Genomic DNA, 17,680 nt, shown 5'->3' on the forward strand with positions numbered 1-17,680 from the left:
GTGGTTCCCTCCCGGAGCCTGTCAGCCTGAATCACGCCGCAAATTCAGCCACGCGCTCTTCCTGCACTGGTTCCTCCAAAGCCCAGGGCAACGCATTTCCTAAAACGACCTCGCCTGAAGATGACGGGACGTTCACCCCACGTGTCCCTCCGTGCCCTGTCACAACCACGAGTTCTGCCGATCCGGGTGGAGTCCAAGCCCCGCAGGCTCCCCGAATCCCTGACCTCCCTGAATCTTCACACCCTCCCTTACCGGGGCCTCACCACCGCCCAGGCTCCCCAACTCACTGTCAACCTTCTAACAAAAAGGAAAACGAAACCCCACGGCACCTGACAGCACCCAGCGACCTCTGAGCACCCACCCTCTTCCTGATGTTCGGTGGTAGGCAAATGCGGGTCAGCCCATGGGGGCCGGGCCCCGCCCCGCCTCACAGACCGTGCCAAGAGCACAGAGCTCAGGAGGGCAGGCAGCCAAGGCAGCAGGGCTGCTGGAGGGCTGACAACTCTCCGTTATTAGGGCCTCATCAGCCAGCCTCTGCCTCTCTGCTGCCCAATTCCCAGAAGACCAGCGGGAAGCCCTTCCCAGCCCAGCCTCCAAACCCCCACCCCACTCCTGCATCTGAGCCCATTTAGGGGTTTTCGGCCTTCTGTTTATATGGGGGAACCCCAAGCAGGCCAGGCACCGAACTGTGAGAACCGAGGCCTGGGGAGCCGGCTAACTCACGCACAAAAGCAACAGCACAACTGCAACCATCTTGGCCCTTCTGCTGTCTTCACGTCCCCGATGTTCTTCCCAGGATGCTCTGGTACCGGGATTCCCGGTGCACCAGTCGGACCACACTGGCCCACAACGCCCTAGACACACACGAGCTCCTAGAACCAAAGACAAGAAGCATTTCGCTTTGGGCCCAGCCCATTATTCAGGCACGTGTTCTTTGTATTCCAAGGGCACAACCGGCACCCATAAAAAGCCATGACAGTCCAGAAAAAGCCATGACAGTCCAGAACATTCCGCTGCCGTGCTAGTCAGTGACAGACTTCTTTCACCAGTTCCTTCTGATCCCAAGTGAAGTGTGACCTGCTCTGGGCCGTTCTCGACCCGCCTACACTTTCGCAAATTCCTCAGAGCGCTTGGTATCCTCATGCTCTGGTCCGTGGGCTTGTCTCAGCCGGTGCCCCGTTCCCGGAAGGCAGGAGCCTGGCCTGCATCTCTTCTCCCCAGGCCGAACAAACTGGGACAGGGGAAGAGGCATTTCTGTCTGTAATTGTTCCAAGTCCCCAAGGGGACCCGAAATGACTTGTAGTGAGGACGACATCGCAACAGCTGACAACACACATCACCGAGGCGGCAGGAATGACACAGAAGAGTGACTGTCATTTACCATTTGATAGGAAACAAATATACGCCAGTTTGGGCCCTTATATCATAACGTAAGGCTTGCGAAAGCAGAATGGCCAATTTGTTCTGGGATGTCTGGAAGCCCCAAAAGGTTGACAAGGCCCTACCCACAGGGAACCGAATCAAGTCATTTGGTGAAAGCTTCCCAGATGGGAGATGCCAGGGTACACACCTCCCCCCCATAAAAATCCCCAAGGGGAATGCATGGGGCTATGCACTTCCCCACGCATCCCTAGAAACTCGCAGGTCCCTTAGAGAGATGAATGGAGATCGGATGTCCCCGCGGGTATGCATCCTTGGGGTTCACTCAACCTGGAGCTACCAGGAGACTTTCTGGGGCGTGTCAGCCTCCGTGGTTTCAGGAAACCAGTCCACACATCCCTCTCCCAGCCCCTTCTTCCCCAACACCGGCCTGAGGCCGGGCCTTCTCCCCCACCTGCCTTATCTCCGCGGCCTCTTCCGCTCCTCCTTCCTCCCAAGCAGGACTCACCCAGACCCATCCGGAATCTGCCCCAGGGGAGGAATCTCCCGGCTTGAACAAAGGGGAAAATTCAGGAATGCGGTCCTCAAAGAGGCAGCCAACAGCGGTGTATTTAAAACACACACAGTGGTGCCGAAGTTCCGGCCCTTGCAACTCTGAGAAAACTTTAGAACTGTAAAAGGAGGCAGGTAGTTCTTTAGAATGATTTTCCCAAGCACAGAAGTGGGAGGGGAGCTCTGCCGCCCGCGGTCGCGGCGCCCCCGCCCCCACCCCGGCCGGTGGCCCGCACTCGCTGCGCCCCTTTCCTTCCTCCCGGCTCCAGGGCGAGGGCCGTGTCCCCTGCAGGGGCTCCCGCCCCCAAAACACCAACCCGGCCCCTGGCCCGTGCCCAGCCAGCCCGAAGTGGCCAGCAAATGCTCAGCACGAGGAGGGTCACACGCAGGGCTGAGGGCAGGGGGCCCGCAGGCGGGGCTGCTCTCCAGCCGGGCTAAGCCAACGGCGACTCCGGCGGGCGGGGGCGCGGGGGAGGGGGCGACCCGGGCTCTCGCTCCAAGGCCCCCTTCCGCACTAGCGGCCATCTGCAAACCGCCCGGGAGGGGGCGGCCGGGCCGCGAAGACTCCCCGCCAGTGTTTAAAGGTCTGGGCAGGAGGAAGGAGCGAGGGTCAAGGGCGCTCCCGAAGGTCACGGCGGCGCGCCGCGCGGGGTCGGCGGGGTTGGGGGCTGGCGGGGACCCGAGCGCGCAAGCCAGGGACTCACCCCGGCGAGGCCGGGCGGGGACGCGTGGTCCCGGCAGAGCTCGGGGACGCGCGCGCGCGGGGCCCGGAGGGGGCGGGGACGCGGGGGCCGCTGGCGCGGGGCGGGAGCCACCCCACGGGGCGCGGGGACGCCTGCGCGCGGGGACGCGTGGTCCCGGCCAGGCTCGGGGACGCCTGCGCGGCTGCAGGCCGGCGGCCGGCGCACTCACCCTCCTTGGCCTTCTTCTTCCTCGCCAGCGTGCCGCCGAGCTTGCCCAGGAGCGACTCGTCCTTCTTCGTCCTGGGGGGCCGCGGGGTGGGCGAGCGCCGCGGCGCGGAGGACATGGGCGGCGCGGGGCACGGCGGCGGGCGCAGCGCGTGTGGGAGCCGCCCGGGTCGTCGCCGCCGCCGCCCGCTCGGCCGCCCGGGGAGGGGCCCGCGGGGCGCGGCCCCAGCGCTCGCCCCCGCCCCGCGCCCGCCCCCGGCCCTGGAGCCGCCGCCGCCGCCGCCGAGGTGTTGCGCGCGGTCCCGGCTCTGCCACTTCCACCCCCCCCTCCCGGGACCGCGTCCTCTCCCCCCACCCCCCGAGAAGTGAAGGGGCTCGGTCCCGAGGGCCGCGTGGGACCGCCCCCCCCCGGGCTCCCTGCGACCTTTCGTCCTACACGTTTGAGCCCTGCGCCCGCGGGCTCCGGTGACGGTGCCAAGGCTCCTGCGGGGAGCGCGACGACGTGCGTCAAAGAACCGCAGGGATGGGTCATTTCACTTGTTGAGCTTCTGCCCAGAACCGGGCCTGGGGCCGGGGGAACCCCCGTGAACGGCCCCCGCTCTTAAGAAGCGGCGGTGTGGAGGGCCCTGCCGGCCCCTGGGCGTCCTGCGAACACTTGCGCGGGGAGCCCCGGGTGTTTCCCAAGAGGTGATGTGAAGGCCCAGGAGCCGGGCTGGCCTGGATTCAGGGCGGGGTGTTCAGGCAGAGAGAAGAGCGCAACTAGAGGGGACAGGGCCCAGGCTTCAGAGAGGGCAGAAGGGCAAAGAGGGCCAGGCGGGCCTTGTAGATGCTGGAAGCCCAGCGGAGAAAGGATTTTCCGGTTGGGATGATGCGATCAGGTTTGGGTGTACCTATTTGATGTGGCAGACACCAGGACCGTGGCGGGAGGAGTGAGGCAGGAGCCTGTGGTACTAGTTCCAGGCCCTGGGTGACTTAGGAGGGACATGAACAGATCCCGGAGACGCAGGTGGAAGGAGCCTCAGACTAGGAATCAGAAGACTTAAGGCTGTTTCCCCCCGGGCCAGGGCGGAGGGGTGGGGTCAGGCTGAGACTGCGGGTCCCCTGGGAAGGACAGGAGAGTCTGGGTCCCAAATGTGGCTCAAGGGTGAACGTTCTCCTCTGTGCCCGCTCAGGGCCCGCCACACTAACTCCCGCACCGTTCAGCAAAGGTCAGTGGGTGCCGAGCCCTGTCCTCCTGCTGGGGGTGCACAGACCACAGGGACAAAGACTTGCCCTCCAGGACAGCACATGCAACCTGCAGTGACACAGGACTCATACAGTTAGGAGCCCAGTGAGGTGGGGGAGAGGAGGCTTGCGGGGGTGGAGCCATCTGACCTGGGATGGGGTAAAATCCCCCTTGGCCGTTGTGCAGTAAAGGGAGAGAAGACGCAGCAGACAGAGGGGAGAGGGACGGGGAGAGAACGCGGAGTGAAGACAGGCACCCGGGGTTGTGAAGCGACAAGAAAAAAGGCACATGGCCTGGTATGGTTTGAGCATCTGGGGTGGGGAAGAGCACGACCATGCCCCATTCGGAGCCCCCCAAGGCTCTGAGAGGGTCTGAGCAGAGGCCTGACCTGTTGGATTGATGCCGAGGGTGGATGGAAGCAAAAGCCAGGGTCAGAGAGCAATTCAGAAGCTCCTGAAACAGGCCAGCCCCGAGTCTCCAAGGCCAAGTACCAAAGTGGTACCAGAGGGAAAGGACAGACAACAGTGAGCTTTGAGGGCTGCAAACCACGACATTTGGAAAATATTTGGATGCCGGGGTCAGAGACAGCGGAGGGCCAGAGGTCTCTGAGGCTTTGGAAGGCCCCACTGGGGGTGTGTCTAGCCAGACTGGGGGAAACACAGAAAGGTTGCGAACTGGGTTATTGACATCCCAGTGGCACAGTTCGGCTAGACGGTGCACTCGATCCTGGAGGGATGCTGTCATCGAAGGCGGGGGTCTCTGGCCCCTTTGAGAAGCTGATGCACAGAACCGACAGTTTAAAGAAGGACACACACTGCCTTGGGAGGCCCACAGACACCCTCTCCCTCTGGCGGCCCTCAGCACAGCCACAGGCCCCGGCCGACGGGGGTGGGCGGAAAGGTAGCGTGGGAAGGGAAACAGAGCAGAGCCATGCTCCTGGGCCCGCAGAACTGGCAGCAGAGGGACAGTCCTGTGCCCGTCCCCACCAGTAATCAGTTGTTTGAATAGTTCATCAGTGCGTCCAACTTTCCAGCAAATGCACAGAACTTACAATCTTCCGTTTTTAACTGCTCCTATGAACAGCACAGAGACGTGTGGAATCCTCCTTTTAAAAACATCATTACACCATGAACGAATTTCTCTAGAACACACCTGAGCCTGACAATGTCCACCTGTTTCAAGCAGGACTACTCACCACAACTAAGTGATTCCCAGTTCCTCGAGGAGCTCCACTGGGCCTTATGTGACCGCGGGGTTCTTAGCATGCCGTAGAAATTGTTTGTATAGAAACATGATCATATATTACCAAGAAATCCCTGCAAAGCAACGACTTCTTGGTTAAGTTTACAATCACTCCCTTTTCTGCAGAGCGACAATGTGTGCATTCACACACGCTGTTTGTCCCTCGCGCGTTCTGGGCTGGAGAAGGGGATGATCTCTTATTAAAGGCAGCTTTGAAGATTATCTTTTTTTTTTAAGATTTTATTTATTTATTTGACACAGAGAGAGAGATCACAAGTAGGCAGAAAGGCAGGCAGAGAGAGAGGGGGAAGCAGGCTCCCTGCTGAGCAGAGAGCCTGATGCAAGGCTCGATCCCAGGACTCTGAGATCATGACCTGAGTCAAAGGCAGAGGCTTTAACCCACTGAGCCACCCAGGCCCCTGAAGATTATCTTAAATTACTGTGTGAGTTGCAATGGCTTGTCTCGTGTGCATCTCAGACAGGAGGTCAAACACTGACTTGATGGCTGTGGACTGATTTATATTTTTTTCTGGGCCAGATGAAGGAGGGACAATGATACACCCCCCCTCCCCAAATTCTCCTCACTTACTGGCCTGGCTCCTGGGGATTTTACACAGTATTCCCTCCACGGTCGTCTAACCAAAACGACTTTCCAGATCGGTTTAGAGAGCAGCAAACATCAATATTCACTTGAAGATTAGGAAGTGTTGGTTGTTAATTAAAAAGATAATTTAACGAGAAGCTGAAGTGGGACCTTCGCTTCTGTCCTCATCAACTCCGCCTTCCGCGTCTAGCACGCTACAGAAGGGTAGTCCCCACCGTCGCTCTGCGCGCACTTTACATTGGGGGATAATTAGGAAAATCAGATTATGGGCCGCTGCCCCTATAGAAGAAAACCACTTGATTTGGGGTTTGAAGTGTGGCTCAGTTCTTTATACGCTTAATGACGGACAAGGAACAAACATCTCACGGCCGTAATTCCTGGCCGCGCACTGAGCCCCACGCCGCGTGCTCTCGATCAACCCCATCACGCGCATGCCTGCCGATCTTGCTGTCTTTCCCATAAAGGGACAGGCACACGGGGCAATGCACGCAGATGTAATCTGTCCTAACAACAAAGAGCCTTAAAAGTAACGAGTTAGGAGAATGCAGAAAGCGTTTGTATGATGCAATACTACGGAGCGATCAAAAAGAATGACCGAGGGGACGTATCTTAAAAATGTCACGTGGAGAGGCCAGAGTGCACACGGGGTGCATCCATGTGTTTGAAGTTCAAAAACAGGTGACCTCCTTCCTATGCTGAGAGCGGCTCCCCCCAGCAGGAGAAGATCTTGCCTGGGTATGGGCACCAGGAAGCACCGGGTGATGCAAATGGTCCATGAGTTGGCCTGGGTGGTAGTCACTCGGGTGTAGACCTGTCCGCGGAGCATTTGCCCATTTCCCTGTATATCCATGACACCTCTGTAAAGTCGTGGGGAGAAGAAAGTAAATAGGGGCGCCTGGGTGGCTCAGTGGGTTAAAGCCTCTGCCTTTGGCTCAGGTCATGATCTCAGGGTCCTGGGATAGAGCCCCGCATCGGGCTCTCTGCTCAGCGGGGAGCCTGCTTCCCCCTCTCTCTCTCTGCCTGCCTCTCTGCCTACTTGTGTTCTCTGTCTGTCAAGTAAATAAATAAAATCTTTAAAAACACAAGAAAGAAAGAAAAAGTAAAGAAATGTTACTTCTCGACAGGATGATTCGAGTTCTTTACCGTGCCTGCTTCGGGGTCTGTTCCTTATCAACGAGCCTCTTACAGCCCGAGGCTCCGTAAGCACATAGAGAAGGTTTTGAAGCTGCCTGCTTTCTCTGATTTCAAAAGAAGTGATGTCTTTCAGAAAAAAATAAAAAGAACCAGCCCTGAGCTCTTGGGGAGAGGATAGGGAGCCTGTCCTAGGGTGCGGACAGAGCCTGTGAAATGCTTCCGTGAGCTGCTCATTTTCAAACCTCTGACAGCTGTGGGAGAGTCACGAGTGTGTGGAAAAGCAAGGGAATGAGTGAATTCAGTGATGAGGAAGCGCCGTATCCCGCCTCCCGCGCCCCCGCGCCAGGTGTTGCTCTGGGTGCGATCTTATGGCACGGCGGGGGGGGGGGGGGGGGGGGGCAGCACTTCCAAACCCGCTGTGCTCATCGTGTCTAAAGTCATCTTGTGGACAATGCTATTTAAGTAGTTTGCTCCTGGAGCAGCCTGGCAGGAGATGGTTGTGTGATTTGCACCATAGCTGCTAGGAGCGTGAAAAGATGACCACACTTGCCTGGAATTTAAAAAATTGTGGCGGTAACCCTTTCTCCCATACCACATGCGAGCAAAACATGAATCACGGACGGCCGTGATCAGCAGCCGCTTACTCCGTGATTTTGGAAACATCAGCAAACTTGAGACAAGGGAAGTTGGGTTTCCATTTATTAGCAACTCCTCTGAGTCGTCAGTTTGCATAGTAGGCAAATTAAACTACATGTGCTCTTTGTTCCTAAAATGGTTTGTAGATGAGTGTGAGAGGTTGGCACCGAGTTATTGATTCCTTCCATGGAGGAGAATTGGTGAAGCACTCTAAGAGGTGATGCCCCCAAGACTTCCCCCCAAGCTTTTAGAGGACAAGATCCTTGAAAAATGCCGTTACCTTTTATATGGCTGGGAGAGCAGAGGCAAGGCCCGTTAGACATTCACACCTTAGTCTGAATTTCTTTCACCATTAATTTGCCATCTATGTATCACCTGCCGCGCAATGAAAGGCGTTGCTATCCTCCTACCACCCGTCTTGGGAGCAGTGAGGGAATGAGAGCTGCGCTTCGGGTGGTGGGGAGGACGGTGAAGGGAGGGCGGGGCACTCTGGCACAGTAAGCCTTCTCCAGGCAGCTGGAGGAAGCAGACGCCACGGCCACAGCCCATCCTGAGGACATCACTGGAGCCGGGAAAGACGGTGGTGCCGGGCAGGGGTCTGTAAGTGGCCAGTCCATGGACATGTTCAACTTTGCAGGCCATACAGCCTATCACGACTGCTCAGCTTTGCTGTTTCAGCCTGAAAGCAGCCACAGACGAGACATACATCCGCAGGCGCGTGTGGCTGTGTGCCAATAAAACTTTATTTGTGGGCACAGAAATTTACATTTCACATCACTTTCACTTGTCACAAAAGAGTCTTCTTTTGATCTTTTTTTCAAAACACTTACAGCGTAAACCATTTCTTTGCTCACAGGCCATCCAAAGACAGGCATCGGGCCAGACTTCAGAGCCGACTGTGCAAAAACTGAATTTCACTTTACTGCACGTTTTGCCAGAAAGCCGTAGCAGCGGTAATGAGGATGGGACCACCAAAATCAGTGTTTAGAAGCTGACCGGGATTCAAATCCTGTCGTTTCGAACTCGGAGGAAGTAAGCCTACAAAATCCTTCCTTGTGTTCCAAAATGCATTATTACCACAGCCCTTCCAAGAGTGGGTGGGTAACAATCCCACTTCTTATGTATCTTTTTCTATAAAACTCTCTGTACAATTATGTAAGGTAGAAGGACATTGCGACATGGCTTGCCTTTTTGGAAAACAGGAACCACAAAAATGTGCATCTGTGATTATGTAAATCATGGCGGAGTCCAGCCGCACTCAACGTTTTATGAACAGGGAGGAGCTGTCTTCCTGGGGGGTGTGTGTGTGTGTGTGTGTGTGTGTGTGTGTCCGCGGTGTGGCGTTAAGAAGAAAAGCAGAATTCCAGGTCTTGTGAAACACTGAAAAGGACCCAAACACCTGCCCAGTGGCGCTTACACACTAATGGCAAGGGAATCAAATTAGCATATGGAAAGCCCACATACGTGTGTGTATTTTACATACATGTGTGCACACATACGTGCGGTTTAGGTATAAATAAGCCTGTTCGGAAGCTCACCCTTTAATCTCCAAATACTCTGTCAAAGGGGGAACGACTGATGGGAACTTTGCTTTTCTACCCTTCAGTATGTAAAACCAACAAATTGATGTTTATGTAGAGCGAGGAGAAAACTGATTTGAGGACAAATTAGAATACGCCTTGATTGAGAAAGCGGGTCTTCAGGCGGAGAATGAGCGCCCGTTCAAAACAGGGCCATTCACCAGCCACTCGTTCAAGCTCTTCTCTCGCAGGGTCAAGTGTGCTCCTGATTATGCACCTGGCGCGCCTCCTGCGGTTCGAGGCTGAGTGCGGTTTGAGCCGAGCCGCTGGGAGCAAAGGAGGCTCTTGAATCCAGAGCGTGTTAGAACGTGGAGCTCCACTCTGTGTGTCAAGGGATCTTTAGACCGTCAAAATTCCGCATGGAGGGAAATTGGGAAGACGCAAGGCTTGAAAATTCGATTCAGTCTGTAGTGCTAGTTGAATGTTTACGTATAAGGAGCTATTAAATCACATATTAAATCACAGATCTTAATATTTTTCCCAGAAGCGCCAGGTGGGCAGCAGAACTCGGGGTTCATGAGATACAGAGTCTGTCCTGTGCAAACATTTTTCGACAAGGGAACGTTGTCGTTTTCATGGAATCTGAAAGAAAAATGCAAAACGAGCGTCGCTGCTCTAGAAGCACGGCCCAGAGTGGATATTCAGTGAATCACTGATGAGTCCCAGAAGCCTTTCTCTGAGGTGAAAACAACCCAGCGACCCACCGGCCAGTGATCGGAGACACACAGCGTGGTCGATCAGGCATGTATACGTGAGATGCGGACACGTTCCATGACACGGATGAACCCTGAGGACGTCACGCTCCATGAAATGAGCCCGACACAAAAGGACAAGCCCTGTGAGCTTCCACTCCCGTCAAGTCCCTAGGGGGGTCCCCGTCAGAGAGATGAAAGGTGCAACGGTGGTCACCAGGGCCCGCGGGAGGGGCTGGGGACTGACAGTGGAGCGGGGGCGGAGTTTCGGTTTTGGAGGATCAAGACCGTTGGTGGTGACAGGTGCACAACGCTCTGCATGGACTCCAGGCCACTGAGCCACACACTTTTACATGGTTGCAATTCTAAGTCGTAGCTTATATATATAGTTTTACCATATATATATATTTATATATAATATATAAATAATATATAATATATATAATAAAATATATAATATAATAATATAATATATATATTTTATATATATATATATTTTTTAAATCTTGGGCCTAAGACCTAAAGGAAATCAAGTCCCGAGAGAAAAGGTAATTTAAGACACTGAAAAGGACGGCCTTAAGGTGAGGGTGAGACTAAGGCTTTCCTGCGGAGGGAGGTGACAGGAAGGTGAGACGGATAGAGCCGACAAGGAAGGAAGAACTGTGAGTGACAGTCCCCGGGAGGCGGCAGAGGGCTGGCCCTTGGCAAAGAAAGAGCAGAAGATGTGTGCACCAGGGACCACGACCGGAGGAGAAGGACGGAGGTGGGGAAGGCCACAGAAATGAGGCCCGCAGTGGTGGCGCTGGAAGGAGCTGTGGACGGGCCCTCCCGGCTAACCTGCAGAGCAAGGCCGTGGACAACCACCCTCCCTTAGGCAAAGTCGCCGCAGCTCACCCGGGCACCGCAGCTGCCCCATCACGGCCTCCTGCCCGCCCACTTGCCTGTGCTCCCTGCCACCCCCTCACGGGCAACATTGTCTCTGCCTTTGCAGCCCACATCAGAGCTTTGCACACACCAGGAGCTCAGCGTTTGCTGAATGAATGAATGAATGAATGAATGAATTTAAGGCAAATGATTACTGACAGCAGGTTCAGCCACTTGGCGGTGACAGGGATGTCTGCTCCCAGGCAGAAGAGCTTTTATTGATCGGGGCAAGTTAAGGTTCCTCCTCGTACACTCGGCCCCGGTGACAGGTTCGGTGACAGGTTCGGTGACAACGGACACAGGAGAGGATGGCATGACATGGAAATAGGGACAAAGCTTCACTGTCGCCAGCCCCGTTCCGGGGTCCTCTGCTACGCGGGGCACGGGGGCCCACCAGCGGCTGTGTGCCGTGGGGGAGTCGGCTTCGGGTCCCAGAGCCCAATGACAGCGGTTGAAACCTCCAGGCCCATGTGGGTCACCTGGGAGCTTCAGGAAGCGCAGGTCCTGGCGGACGTGGGCAGGGCTGGGCCCGAGACTCTGCATTTCTCACCCAGCGCAGAGCGGGCAGAGCAGTGCCCGAGGGAGACTGCACTTCTCTGGAGCGCGGCTAGGAGACCGGCCTGCCATCCTTGGTGAATTCGCCCAGCCCCCGGGACAGGGATGTGGGGCGTCACTGGGGGCTTCTGTCCCCAGACCCACGACCCTGCCTGGAGGGTCAGCTCTGCCTCCTCCACATCTCTTTCGCTGCAGCCCTCCCCCGCAGGAAGCCTGCGTTCACGCTTCACCGTGCCCCACCTGGCCCCAGGTAAGACCTCGTATCCAGTAAACCCAGTCTCACCACCGCCCTCCCCGCCTTCATCCATCCGGGCTCGGCCTGGTGCGCCAGGCCCCTGTGATCTTGGGTGCGCCAGGCCCCCACGATCTTGTCTCCCGACTCCTCACTGCCATTACTGTGGCCTTCCAGAATCATCCAGGCACCCACAGCCACCAGCAGCCCCACTTGCGAGCTGTCTGGTCTGGAGGCCATGCTGATGAAAGGGACCTGTGCATTGCCGCATCTACCGACCCTCTTAGGTCTGTTTGGGGTCAAACTGACGCCACTGCTCTCCAGGCTGCATTTCCGTTCCCAAGGTCTCTGTTCCAAGGAGACTTAAATCACCAGACAATACAAGTTTTCCTTTTAAAGTAATCTTCCAGAAGCCTGCCTTGCAGAAATACCTCAGCCGGGTGACAGGTGATGGCGGTCAACATCACGGCGGCGGGCATGTCCCGAGCTGTAGGACGGGACTGGGACTTTGACCTCTGTGGTCTTTCTCCCCCGTCTACCTGCCCAGCGCTCCTTGAAAATGTCAGGGCTGCCAAAGCAAGGCAAGTCTGGGAAACTGTCACAGCCAGGAGGAGCCTAAGGAGACGGGATGGCTCAGTGTGACGGGGGATCCTGGATGGGGTCCTGGGCCAGAAAAGGACGTGAGGAAGAAACTAAGGAAATCTGAGTAGAGACTTTAGTTAAAAACAATATATTAACTAATTAATCGGTTCCTTAATTGTAGCAAAGGTACTCAGACTAACAGAAATCGTTAATAATAGAAGCTGGGCACGGGGGTAAGTGGGAACTCTGCACGATCTTTCACATTCACATATAAAAATCGAAAACTGTAAAATGGAAACTTTATTTTTAAAATATCACCATTGATTTCTAAAGAGTTGTGGCGTGTTTTCACCTTTATTGCAAATAAAGATTTTCGGAATTTTCAAAGCTCCTGAGGAGGTCAGCGGGGGGGATGTGTGATGAGTGAGACGCAGCACCAAGATCCTTTTTGAATCAATCATCTATTTTTAGAATCCTTTTGGGCCAACGGTGCCTCATTTTCCTTAAAATTCATTTCAGAATGCTTAACCCTTTTGCCAGTTCTGGCTGAGTCAGAAGACGGGGGGCAGCATCAGCTCAGCAAGGGGAAACTGAGGGGAACCCAGAGGAGCCGCCATGTGCAAGGTCAAGAGGGTCACCCCCCAGCTTCCGGCGACAAACCCGCGGGCTGGTGCCTTTCCCGGGGCACCCAGGGCCGGCAGGGGGCGTCTTAGCCCCTGGATGTATTCTCTCTCCTGTGCCTTTGGCTCTGCCACTCCGTGACCGATAGAGATGTCCAGGGCAATATAGAGTTTGATTGTGGTTTTGTTTGTTTGTTTGGGGGTTTTTTGGTTACCAAGGTCCAGAAAAGTGGGGGGGCTCATTTACTTCTGCTCTCTGAGGGGAGAATGACATAGAAAGAGATAAGCCCGTCTCCAGACGCTGAGGGCTGGGAAGGAGGAGTTTCCCGGGAAACAGATCGAATACATTCGAATTGGAGGCACCTGGTCCAGCCCTCACAGCTGCGCGTGCAAGGTGTGAGTGAGTGAGCGGGAGTGACAGGAGAGAGTTTCCAGACGGCCTAGGCTCCGACTCCCAAGCCATGCTCTTCCAGTCCGAGCCAGGTTGCTGTTCCCTGCACTTGTGCAGAGGAGCAGCGGGAGGCTGTGTTCAGACAGAGAGGCACCGAGGCCCCTGGGGCAGCACTGAGCACTGAGGCAGGGCAGACTGGGGTGGTTCTTGACGGCGGGGCGGCTCTGGCTGGTTCCTGGGGGTGCCTGGTGCCCAAGCGTCTGGATCACCGCTTAGGGATGAGCCCTGTTTAACCTTTACCCGCCATGGTAACGTCTCGGGAAATTCCAAGCCACCCTCCACTCCGCGCTTGCTCCCGGAGAGGATAGCATGTCAGTTTCCATCCCTCATGCTCAATGTCAAGGCCATACACGGTCTCTTTATTGTTCTAATATTTCTAGCAGCAGCTCTGTCTGCTTTAGTATTTCAGGGAAATTACACTTCAATGAGCGGTAATTTCTGGGTATGATAATAAGATCGAAGCAATTGTCTCTGGGTCTCTGACCCCATATGAGGTCACCTTCTCTTCCGCAGTGATGGATGGCTACAGGCTTGCTATTATCGCAACCATCCCAAGTCAGTGATTCTAACTGACCGGCGCATCTATCTAGTGATGAGTGTAGGAAACGCTTCCTCCATTAGAAACTAATTGATTGAAAAGGGGAAGAAAAAAATAGAAATAAAAACCGGGCAGAGAGGCTGTAATTTTCAGCTTGTCCAGAGTCACAGAATGTGTTTTCTTTTCCAAAACTGATTACTGTTTATTTTCCCGGCCAGATAATGCTGAATCTTCTGCACGAACGTTCTTTGTTCTTAAAGTTATCTAATGATTTGGCAGAGGAATCCAGTAATTCACTTGTCACAAAGATGCCACGTAGAAAGTCACAACTCGGGCGTGGGGACAAGCTGTCCGGATGACCGTCAACCCCGCTCCAGCAAGCGTGGTTCATTTGCCAAGCCGGGACAGCTGGCTTGACCCCGGGACAGCAGGGCCGGGACAGCTTCCCACAGCTCACATCTCAGACTGGAGCTCTAAGTGTGGACGTTAAGACGTGGACATTTCATTCCAATTTCATACCGTTATGTTTTTGCTTTACGGCACATCTAGGAAATACCAATACAGAAAAGACTCCCATTTTTTCCCTGCTCACGCACTGTCCTCTGGATCACATCTACAGCCCAAGGCAGAGTCCACCGGCCTCCCCTCCCCTTCCCCACCCCCGGCCCCCTCCCATACCAACTCCACCCCCAGCGCAACCGGGGCTTCTGCCTTCAGCTCCAGCGGTGCACCAAGCCCCTTACATCCATTTCCTGCTACACAGTTTCCACCACAAGAGCAGTCTGAGGGCGGGGAGGGGACATGATTTCTATCTGATGCTAAGAGGGTTTGTCATTCCCAGCTGTCCCTCCTCTCCAGGTCCGTCTGGAGGCTCTCACATTGCTGGCGTCCCCAGCATGAGGCTACAGCTGACACCACCATGCTGTCTGGGGGGGACCCCGCAGTCTGAAATCACAGGCTTCGGACAGTGAGAGATGGGTGCGTGGTCCACGGGCCCCTGGCAGTCCCTGAGACTTCCAGGGTCTGTGAGGTCAAACGGATTCTCCTACGACCAAGATATTACTGAGTGACTTGGCTCACGGGGACATTGACTCTCCTGGTGCCAGAGCTGCAGTGGGTATCAGTGCTGGTGCCGGAGGAGGGCGCCTCCTAGCGGTCACTGTGCTCCTGCCCATGCGGCCTCAGCAAAGCGGAAAAGGCCGGTTCCCTTAGAGCTCAGCCCCGCCGAGAGCTTGCACGCGGCGGCACGTCCGCTCGGGGAACGTACTACGGGGCTGGGGCTCGGGCAGGACCCGCCGCACCATGACGGGTGACTCGGCCTTGGGTATCTGGTGGACATTTCCTTGAAAATGAATGAAGGGGGTTTCCTCCGGGAAAGCAACTGACAGCTGTTTGCTGTCAATGAGGACACGAGAGCTTCCACGGGAGAACTGGCCACTTGGGGGAACTTGTATCCAGCACCGCGGGCTCGGCAGCTTCACGACATGTGAGGGTTTTTCTGAGGAAAGCAGGAGTGACATTAATACAGGTGATCTTGGGGCGCCTGGGGGGCTCAGTGGGTGAAGCCTCTGCCTCCGGCTCAGGTCATGATCCCAGGGTCCTGGGATTGAGCCCCGCCTCGGGATCTCTGTTCAGCGGGGAGCCTGCTTCCCCCCGCCCCCCCGCCTGCTTGTGATCTCTGTCAAATAAAATAAAAATCTTTTAAAAATTACACGTGATCTTTTTATTTCATGCGATCATGACATGGGCCAGTATTTGGAAGATTTGCTTAACTTGGTGAACCAGGATTTCCCAAAGGACCAGGGCATGACGTTGTCATAAAATCAAGCCTGGGGAGAAAAGATCCAGTCACGGCGCCGGGTGAACTCGTGGATTTAGTGTATCTGTGGGAAGTTATGAAAAGTCACTGAGGTGTTTGCTTCCAAACTGGTACTAATCTGTAAAAAACTGTCACGTCCTGAGTTTTGGTGAAGTAGCAAAGAATAGTGACAGTACCCTGAAAAGGCTATTAGAATACTGTCCTCTTTTCCAGACACCTGCCCGCAGGGGGACAGATTCCCTCACGGCCTTTCAACGACCTCACCCGAAAGACATTGAAGGCAGAGGCTGGCGTGAGAATCTGTGTTTTGAAGACAGATAGTCAAGGGATTTGCAGCATTGCTAAACGATGCCACTCGCCTCACCAAATCTCTTCGGGAAATACATTCTTCATAAAGTGTTACTTATGTTAGCAAGGAATACGTTTATTTTTAATTTTATTTTTATGTGTTTGTTTATTTTTTAAGTGGGCTCCATGCTGAGTGTGGGTTAGGGTTAGGGTTCGGGTTAGGGTTAGTACCCTCCTAGGCACTCCTGGTATGTTATTGTTAAAGGAAATAATATGTATTTAAAATTCTCAATTTCCAGGGACGCCTGCGTGGCCCCATTGGTTGAGCGCCTGACTCTTGATTTTGCTCAGGTCATGATCTTGGGGTCCTGGGATCGAGCCCTGTGTCAGGCACAAAGCTCAGGGAGGAGTCTGACTGAGAGTCTTTCTCTCCCTCCCCCTGCTTAAAAGTGTCCTCTCTCTCTCTCTCTCTCTCTCTCTCAAATAGATACATAAACCTTTAAAAAAATAAAATAAAATTCTGAGTTTCCATACCCTGTGTGTTAAGTATTAGTATCCACCACATGAACAAAATCTCTCTGGGATTCCTCTGCAATTTTTGACAGTGCGAGGGGGTCCTGAGACCAAACAGTTTGAGAACTGCTGTTAGACTTAACAATCATCCAGCAAGATCAGTGCAAAAGGAAAAAAAAAAAAAAAAGGACACAAAGGAATTTATATGCCGTTCCCGGGGCTCCCATTTTGGATGCTGTGAACAAGCTTTCAGGGGTTACACGATGGAGCTCATTGGCTGTGTCCCCACCTGCGAGTGGGACCTGATGACTTTAGACATGTCTGCGAGTGTCATGCCTAGTGCTTAAGAAGAAGCCAGATCTGGCTGGCCGCAGAGCTGAACCGCAAGCCAGTGCCTACTGTCCACTCCTTGGACCGACGGCTCAACAGACGACGCAGTCTGTGGTGCGACCCATGGGCTGGCACTTAGCTGGGGCAGAGGAAGGACCGGAGAAAACCCATGGGCGGCAGGCAACCGGCTAGGACCAGACAGGTGAACCACCCAAATCCCCTCCGGAATGCAACCAGAGGCCCTGAGGACAGAAGGGGATTTGGGGAACAGCCTGCACAGCTAGAGCCCGGCCCCGACCTGGGGCTCACGATCTGTCCACCCTGACAGTTGCCCCCAGAAGACTTGCCTCCTCCCCAGCCCTGCTTCCCCTCCTGATGGGCCAAAGGCAGGAAGCGCAGAGGAGAGAGAAGGCCTGCCTGGGGGAGACGGGTGGGGGTGGGGGTGCCCAGACACCAGCCGAAGGCCCCGCCCTGCTCCAGCCCTCTGCCGCCCTGGGCGTGTTGTTAGACCCAGTTTTTTAAGAGACACTAGAGATGTGAATTTTGGGGACGGCCGCCTGATCTTAAACACTTCATTTAAAACCCGGCTCTCCTGGGGCGCCTGGCTGGCTCAGTGGATACAGCACACGACTCTCGATTTTGGGGTCACGGGTTCAAGCCCCACGATGCGTATGGAGCCTACTTTAGACAAAATAAATATCAAAATAAAGTAATAAAGCGTAGCTGTCTGGCTCCCGTTTTCTGGGCTCAGGAATCCTCTGCTCTCTGGGGACCTCTGAATGCAGACTGTAGTTGAACACATCTAACTGTCCCAAAGGTGAGTTTATATGATCTTTAAAAAAAGAAAGCAAACCCACAAACTAAAGAGAATTCTT

General features: G+C 54.8%; 1 protein-coding gene across 1 annotated transcript in view; it reads right to left on the reverse strand.

Moving 5' to 3' along the window:
- PARVB (parvin beta) overlaps positions 1–3,043 on the reverse strand; it is a 90,881-nt gene extending 87,838 nt beyond the window's left edge. The window contains exon 1 of the mRNA XM_032345994.1: positions 2,845–3,043. Coding sequence (XP_032201885.1) covers positions 2,845–2,959 — 115 coding nt within the window. The 5' untranslated portion in view covers positions 2,960–3,043. The remainder of the gene's footprint in view (positions 1–2,844) is intronic.
- Between the last annotated feature and the right edge of the window lie 14,637 nt (positions 3,044–17,680).

This window comes from Mustela erminea, chromosome 6 (genome assembly GCF_009829155.1).
Source record: "Mustela erminea isolate mMusErm1 chromosome 6, mMusErm1.Pri, whole genome shotgun sequence".
Classification (NCBI taxonomy): domain Eukaryota; kingdom Metazoa; phylum Chordata; class Mammalia; order Carnivora; family Mustelidae; genus Mustela; species Mustela erminea.